This window comes from Calidris pugnax, unplaced genomic scaffold (assembly GCF_001431845.1).
Source record: "Calidris pugnax isolate Ruff unplaced genomic scaffold, ASM143184v1 scaffold607, whole genome shotgun sequence".
NCBI lineage: Eukaryota > Metazoa > Chordata > Aves > Charadriiformes > Scolopacidae > Calidris > Calidris pugnax.
Window position 1 is genome coordinate 112844 of NW_015091428.1, and position 7330 is coordinate 120173.

Consider the following 7330-nt stretch of genomic DNA (forward strand, 5'->3'; position numbering starts at 1 on the left):
CCCCCCCCCCCTCCCGTGCCTCGCAGGCAAGTACCTGTCCCTGGGGGAGGTGCAGGACCTTGTCCAGCCGTCCCCGGCCACGCTCATGGCCGTGCTGAAGTGGCTGCAGGGGCACGGCGTGGAGAGCTGCAGCAGCGTTGCCACCCTCGATTTCCTGGAGTGCCAGATGCCGGCGAGGTGAGCCCTGGGGGGCTGGGGCCATCCCAGGGGCAGGAGAAGCCCCCCTGCCCCGTCGCCAGGGCTCTGCCCGGGCCCTGAGGGCTCTGCAGCAGGAGCTGCCTGTGCCTGCTCCCGGTCTGGGGGGTCAGCGCCGGTGGCCTGGAGTGCTGGAAACAAGGCGCCCCTACCCGTGGGTGCTCGGGCCAGCCCCACACCTCCCCCTCCTTCCGTGGGGCTGCAGGGACCCCCCGGGGGAGCGGGATAGAGCTGCAGGGGACCCTGAGCTGTGGGTGGGTGATGGGAGTGGGAGGGCTGTGAAGGGGCTTCCGAGGTCAGCCCGGCTGGTGGGAGCGGAGCTCGTCCCCGACCCCGCGGGAGGGGGCGGGAGGGGTGGGGGCAGGGCAGAGCGTGGCCGCACGGGGCTGTCCCCGCGGTGCCAGCCCTGTCCCGGTGGCCGTCCCCGTGTTGCAGCCTGGCCGAGCGCCTCCTGCCCGGGGCCCAGTTCCACCGCTACGTGAAGGGCCAGCGCAGCGTCGTGCGCTCCCCGCTGCCCTACGCCGTCCCTGAGGAGCTGGCGGAGCACGTCGACTTCGGTACGTCCTGCGTGGGGCGGGGGGGCAACGGGGCTGCTCCTGCTGCCCAGGGTGCGGGTGGGACGCTGGGCATCCAGCAGCCAGGACTGGCCACCTTGGTGCCCCCGGGGACAGTGTGGTGTGTCCTCCGGCTGTGGTCCCTAGACTCCCCCGAGGATGTAGATCCCTGGCCACAGTCAAGGTCAAGGTTGGACAGGGCTCTGAGCAACTTGATCTCGTTAGAAGATGTCCCTGCTCCTTCCAGGGGGGGTGGCCTTTAGATGTCCCTTCCCACCAAAGCCTTCTATGGTCAACAGGCAGCACCCAAAGTGTTTCTTGCTGGTGCTCTCGGTCCTGGGGGCTCCATGGGGAGAGTTGGGGTGCAGCCTGTCCCTGTGGACAGAGGTGGAATTTCTGGGCTGGAAAAACTCCCTCCCGCGAGTCCCTTTTGGGTGGGCTCCCGCGGCCCCCCGCGAGGACAGCAGAGGGGTGCCAGGCTGTGGCACTGGCCTGGCAGTGGGGACATTGAGCCTGGGTACGTCGGTGGGGGTGGGTGAGGAATCCGAGGGAGCCCTTCCCCACCTCCTGTGCGGTGCTGGGGGTGGGTGGTGCTGGGGTCGGCCCCCCCAGCCCTGCTGCAGGCCAGCCCTCAGCCGTGAAGCCTGAGTCAGGGTGGTGAAGGGGAGCCAAGGGGCCACGGGGCCGTCCCCCCAGAGCTCAGGGCCCCAATAACTCCTGCTTTTCCCTCTTGTGCTGCAGTGGGTGGCCTGCACCGGTTCCCCGCGGAGAGGAGGGTGGTGAGCAGAGCCTGGGACGGGAAGGACGCGGGGCCGAGGCAGCAGCACGGAGCGAGAGCGGGTTTCCACCTGGGTGTGACGCCTTCCATCCTCCGCCAGAGATACAACATGACGGGGGCAGACGTGGGGCTGCACCCCAACAACAGCCAGGCCTGCGCCCAGGTGAGGGGCAGAGCCCCGTGGGAGCCCACACGGGTGCTTCTCCAGCGCTTTGCTGCTCGGGGGGGGTTCCTCAGTGGCTGGGGGGAGCCCCTGGTGGGCTAGTGTTTCACTGGCCCAGCCTGGGCCGAGTTTCTAAGTCGGGAGGAAAAACTTACGCTGTTTTTTTTTCAAGAGAAAACGAGAACAACCTTGTGCCCTCCTTGTCCCCCCAGTTCCTGGAACAGTATTTCCACCAGGCTGACCTGGCCGAGTTCATGCAGCTCTTTGGCAGCAGCTTTGGCCACCGCTCCCAGGTGGACCACGTGGTGGGGCACCAGGGCAAGGGCAAGGCTGGGCTGGAGGCCAGTCTGGACGTGGAGTACATCATGAGCACGGGCGCCAACATCTCCACCTGGGTCTTCAGCAACGCAGGTACCCACCCCCCTGCTCCGCGGGGAGACGCGTGGGCTCTGCCAGATGCCGGCGAGGTGAGCCCTGGGGGGCTGGGCCCTGTGGGGGTGGCCGTGCCCGTCCCAGGGGCAGGAGAAGCCCCCCCTGCCCCGTCGCCAGGGCTCTGCCTGGGCCCTGAGGGCTCCGCAGCAGGAGCTGCCTGTGCCCGCTCCCAGTCTGGGGGGTCACCGCCGGTGGCCTGGAGTGCTGGAAACAAGGCGCCCCTACCCGTGGGTGCTCGGGCCAGCCCCACACCTCCCCCTCCTTCCGTGGGGCTGCAGGGACCCCCCGGGGGAGCGGGATAGAGCTGCAGGGGACCCTGAGCTGCGGGTGGGTGATGGGAGTGGGTGGGCTGTGAAGGGGCTTCCGAGGTCAGCCCGGCTGGTGGGAGCGGAGCTCGTCCCCGACCCCGCGGGAGGGGGCGGGAGGGGTGGGGGCAGGGCAGAGCGTGGCCGCACGGGGCTGTCCCCGCGGTGCCAGCCCTGTCCCGGTGGCCGTCCCCGTGTTGCAGCCTGGCCGAGCGCCTCCTGCCCGGGGCCCAGTTCCACCGCTACGTGAAGGGCCAGCGCAGCGTCGTGCGCTCCCCGCTGCCCTACGCCGTCCCTGAGGAGCTGGCGGAGCACGTCGACTTCGGTACGTCCTGCGTGGGGCGGGGGGGCAACGGGGCTGCTCCCGCTGCCCGGGGTGCGGGTGGGACGCTGGGCATCCAGCAGCCAGGACTGGCCACCTTGGTGCCCCCGGGGACAGTGTGGTGTGTCCTCCGGCTGTGGTCCCTAGACTCCCCCGAGGATGTAGATCCCTGGCCACAGTCAAGGTCAAGGTTGGACAGGGCTCTGAGCAACTTGATCTCGTTAGAAGATGTCCCTGCTCCTTCCAGGGGGGGTGGCCTTTAGATGTCCCTTCCCACCAAAGCCTTCTATGGTGAACAGGCAGCACCCAAAGTGTTTCTTGCTGGTGCTCTCGGTCCTGGGGGCTCCATGAGGAGAGTTGGGGTGCAGCCCGACCCTGTGGACAGAGGTGGAATTTCTGGGCTGGAAAAACTCCCTCCCGCGAGTCCCTTTTGGGTGGGCTCCCGCGGCCCCCCGCGAGGACAGCAGAGGGGTGCCAGGCTGTGGCACTGGCCTGGCAGTGGGGACATTGAGCCTGGGTACGTCGGTGGGGGTGGGTGAGGAATCCGAGGGAGCCCTTCCCCACCTCCTGTGCGGTGCTGGGGGTGGGTGGTGCTGGGGTCGGCCCCCCCAGCCCTGCTGCAGGCCAGCCCTCAGCCGTGAAGCCTGAGTCAGGGTGGTGAAGGGGAGCCAAGGGGCCACGGGGCCGTCCCCCCAGAGCTCAGGGCCCCAATAACTCCTGCTTTTCCCTCTTGTGCTGCAGTGGGTGGCCTGCACCGGTTCCCCGCGGAGAGGAGGGTGGTGAGCAGAGCCTGGGACGGGAAGGACGCGGGGCCGAGGCAGCAGCACGGAGCGAGAGCGGGTTTCCACCTGGGTGTGACGCCTTCCATCCTCCGCCAGAGATACAACATGACGGGGGCAGACGTGGGGCTGCACCCCAACAACAGCCAGGCCTGCGCCCAGGTGAGGGGCAGAGCTCTGCGGGAGCCCACACGGGTGCTTCTCCAGCGCTTTGCTGCTCGGGGGGGGTTCCTCAGTGGCTGGGGGGAGCCCCTGGTGGGCTAGTGTTTCACTGGCCCAGCCTGGGCCGAGTTTCTAAGTCGGGAGGAAAAACTTACGCTGTTTTTTTTTCAAGAGAAAACGAGAACAACCTTGTGCCCTCCTTGTCCCCCCAGTTCCTGGAACAGTATTTCCACCAGGCTGACCTGGCCGAGTTCATGCAGCTCTTTGGCAGCAGCTTTGGCCACCGCTCCCAGGTGGACCACGTGGTGGGGCACCAGGGCAAGGGCAAGGCTGGGCTGGAGGCCAGTCTGGACGTGGAGTACATCATGAGCACGGGCGCCAACATCTCCACCTGGGTCTTCAGCAACGCAGGTACCCACCCCCCTGCTCCGCGGGGAGACGCGTGGGCTCTGCAGGAAACGGCCCTGCTGGGTCTGTCTGCCCTCTGCCAGAGGGGGGGTCCCGGCGGGGTGTGCAGGGGGGTCCTGGTGGCTGCGGAACCCCCCAGAAGCTCTCCCAGCCACCATGGCAGGCGCCTCACAGGATTCCAGAGCTGGAGCTGGTTTCTCCTGGCTGGTGGGGACATTGTCTTCCATCGGTTTGTGCAGTTGCTTTGGAGCCCCCGTGGCCGTTGAGCACCCACCGTGTCCCGTGTTGGGGACCCCCAGCCCCCAATGCACCGTGTGAAGCAGCCCCCCCCCAACTCTGCTGCCTTCCCTCGGGGGGAGCGCAGGAACTCTCTCCTTTGGGGGTTTTTCCCTGCTTCTTCGGGGTGAAGCTGATGTTTCAGCCCTGGGTCACGGGGAGTGATGGAATTTGGGAGAACAGGGTGTCACCGCACCCTGCGTGGATGGGGCCGGGGCCGGAGTGCTGCCTGTCCCGATCAGAAACCGGTGGAGCAGGAGACGGTGCCCTCGGGGCGAGCAGCTCAGCCCCTGCCCCCTCCCACTGTGAGCCCCGGAACGGAGCAGAGACGGGGGCAACCGAGAGCAAGAAGGGGTGTTGGCTGTGCCCCCCACTGCCCGGAGGGGGCTGAGGGGCAGGGAGGCACCCTGGCAGATGGAGGTGGGGTGTCCATCAGACTGCTCGGGGTCAAAGGGACGAGGCTCAGCCAGGTCTCGGAAGGGCTACCTCGGCGCCGAGGGTGGCCACAGCCCTGCCACGTGCTGGGAGAGGGCGGGGGTGAGGGCAGACCCCCTGCTCTGGGGTTCGGGGGGACCCTTTCCCTGCTGGTCCTGGTGCCATCCACCGTGAGGGTCCCCAAATCAGCTGTGGGTGCTCCCCGGGGGCCTGGCGGGAGCTGGGGGAACTTCAGCTCCTGCAGCTGCTGGGGATGTTGAGGCACGGCTTCCCCCCAGGGGCTGTCCCCCCCATTTCCTTGGGGTCTGGGGCACTGATTGCACCATGTCCATGTCTCTGCAGGGCGGCACGAGAGCCAGGAGCCCTTCCTGGCCTGGCTGCTGCTGCTCAGCAACATGTCCTCGCTGCCCTGGGTGCACTCGGTGAGCTACGGGGACGACGAGGACAGCCTGTCCCGCGCCTACATGGAGCGCGTCAACACCGAGTTCATGAAGGCGGCCGCCCGCGGCCTCACCATCCTCTTCGCCTCCGGTGGGTCCGAGGTCCCGGCACGGTGGGGAGCCCCCAGCCGGGCACCCAATGGGCAGCCCCGGTCCCTGCCCGGGGCAGGGGGAGAGCCCCCCCAGTGTCCTGGCAGTGCCCGGTGGTCGCGGGGGCTGGGTGCCGTCTGTCCTGCCCATTGTCCCCTCCCTCCCCCGCAGGTGACGATGGCGCTGGGTGCAGGAGGGAGCCCGGTGGGAACCACACGTTCCGGCCCAGCTTTCCGGCCTCCAGGTAGACGTGGGGAGGAGAAGGGGGGTCCTGTGCTGAGGGGGGGTCTGTGCCGTGTGGCTGCAGCACCTCCCCCGGCCCGGAGCCGCTTCCAGCCCAGCCCAGTGTCCGGCTGCCGCCTCCAGCGCGTGTGGAGCCCCTTGGGGGGCTCCCGAGGGCCCCCCCTCCATTGAGGTCCCAGACGCCGGAACTGGGGGTCCTGTGCAGCTCCTGGGGGGGGGTCGGAGTGTGGGGTACGGCCCCGGGCAGCCGTGTGCCCTCCTGTCCCCCAGCCCCTATGTCACCACCGTGGGAGGAACGTCCTTCAAGAACCCCTTCCTGGTGACCGCGGAGGTGACGGACTACATCAGTGGGGGGGGCTTCAGCAACGTCTTCCCCATGCCTGGGTACCAGGTGAGGGGGGGCTTGGGGGGGGGACGAGGGGCTGTGGGGGGCACAGGCAGCCCCGGGGCTGGGCTGTGGGGATGGGGTCCCGCTGCCAGGAGTCCTGCTCCGTATGGACCCCTCTGGACATCGTGGGGTTCAACCAGGCTCAGTGCAGGGTCCTGCACCCCGGTGGGGGCAACCCCCGGTCCCGGCCCAGCCTGGGGAGGGGGGGATGGGGAGCAGCCCTGAGGAGAAGTCACAGGTAACAGGACGAGAGGAAATGGCCTCAAGTTGCGCCAGGGGAGGTTCAGGCTGGATATTAGGAACAATTTTTTCACTGAAAGGGTCATCAGCCATTGGAATGGGCTGCCCAGGGAGGGGGTTGAGGCACCATCCCTGGAGGTGTTCAAAAGACAGGTTGATGTAGTGCTGGGAGGTCTGGTTTAGTGATGATGCTCCTTGTTTGTTGTGTGGGTGTCTATTTTTGTCAGTTGGGTTGGCGGTTGGACAAGATGATCTTTGAGGTCCCTTCCAACCTAGAAGATTCTGTGATTCTGAGAAGGGCTTGGGGGGGGCAAAGCTGGCTGACAACGTGTGCTGACAGCTCAGAAAGACCCCTGGTCCTTGTGGTGGCCCCTTCCAGTCCCTGAAGTGGGGGGCTCCAGGAAAGCTGGGGAGGGACTCTTGATGAGGGAGGGGAACCCTAGGAGGAGGGGGAAGGGTTTGACCCTGAAAGAGGGGAGATGGAGCTGGGCTGTGGGGAAGAACTTGTTTGGTGGGAGGGTGGGGAGAGCCTGGCCCAGGTTGGCCAGAGAAGCTGTGGCTGCCCCATCCCTGGAGGGGTTCAAAGCCAGGTTGGAGGGGGCTTGGAGCAACCTGCTCTGGTGGGAGGTGTCCCTGGGTGGGACTGGGGGGCTGTGATGTCCCTTCCCACCCCAGCCCCGCTGTGACCCGTGCCCCCTCTCTCCCCAGACGGCCGCCGTGCGCCGGTTCTTCCGCTCGGCCCCGAAGCTGCCCCCCAGCTCCTACTACAACAGCTCCGGCCGGGCCTACCCCGACCTCTCCGCTCTGTCCGACAACTACTGGGTGGTGACCAACCGCATCCCGCTGCCCTGGGTGTCGGGGACCTCGGTGAGGAGGGGGACGGCCCCTTGTTGGCCCGCGGTGGCCACAGGGCCGGCTGCTGAGGCGCCGGTGTCTCCCGCAGGCGTCCACCCCCGTGGTGGGGGGCATGGTGGCCCTCATCAACGACCGGCGCCTGCAGCGGGGGCTGCCCCCCCTCGGCTTCCTCAACCCCGCGCTCTACCAGCTGCAGGAGCAGGGCCACGACGCCGCCATCTATGACGTGAGTGGGGAGGGGGTTGGCACGGGGAGGGGGGTGGCA

The 7330-nt window shown here is 67.8% G+C and overlaps 2 protein-coding genes across 2 annotated transcripts in view; both read left to right on the forward strand.

The window, feature by feature from the left end:
* Positions 1-2133, forward strand: part of LOC106899644 (tripeptidyl-peptidase 1-like) — a gene marked incomplete at its 3' end in the record, with an annotated part of 3660 nt that extends 1527 nt beyond the window's left edge. Inside the window, exons 2-5 of the mRNA XM_014961531.1 lie at positions 27-177; positions 631-752; positions 1491-1690; positions 1903-2133. Of these exons, the coding sequence (XP_014817017.1) occupies positions 27-177; positions 631-752; positions 1491-1690; positions 1903-2133 (704 nt within the window). The remainder of the gene's footprint in view (positions 1-26; positions 178-630; positions 753-1490; positions 1691-1902) is intronic.
* A 4-nt stretch (positions 2134-2137) lies between these two features.
* LOC106899643 (tripeptidyl-peptidase 1-like) overlaps positions 2138-7330 on the forward strand; it is a 5794-nt gene continuing 601 nt past the window's right edge. The window contains exons 1-9 of the mRNA XM_014961530.1: positions 2138-2157; positions 2631-2752; positions 3491-3690; positions 3903-4101; positions 5152-5340; positions 5511-5583; positions 5853-5973; positions 6919-7077; positions 7154-7291. Coding sequence (XP_014817016.1) covers positions 2147-2157; positions 2631-2752; positions 3491-3690; positions 3903-4101; positions 5152-5340; positions 5511-5583; positions 5853-5973; positions 6919-7077; positions 7154-7291 — 1212 coding nt within the window. The 5' untranslated portion in view covers positions 2138-2146. The remainder of the gene's footprint in view (positions 2158-2630; positions 2753-3490; positions 3691-3902; positions 4102-5151; positions 5341-5510; positions 5584-5852; positions 5974-6918; positions 7078-7153; positions 7292-7330) is intronic.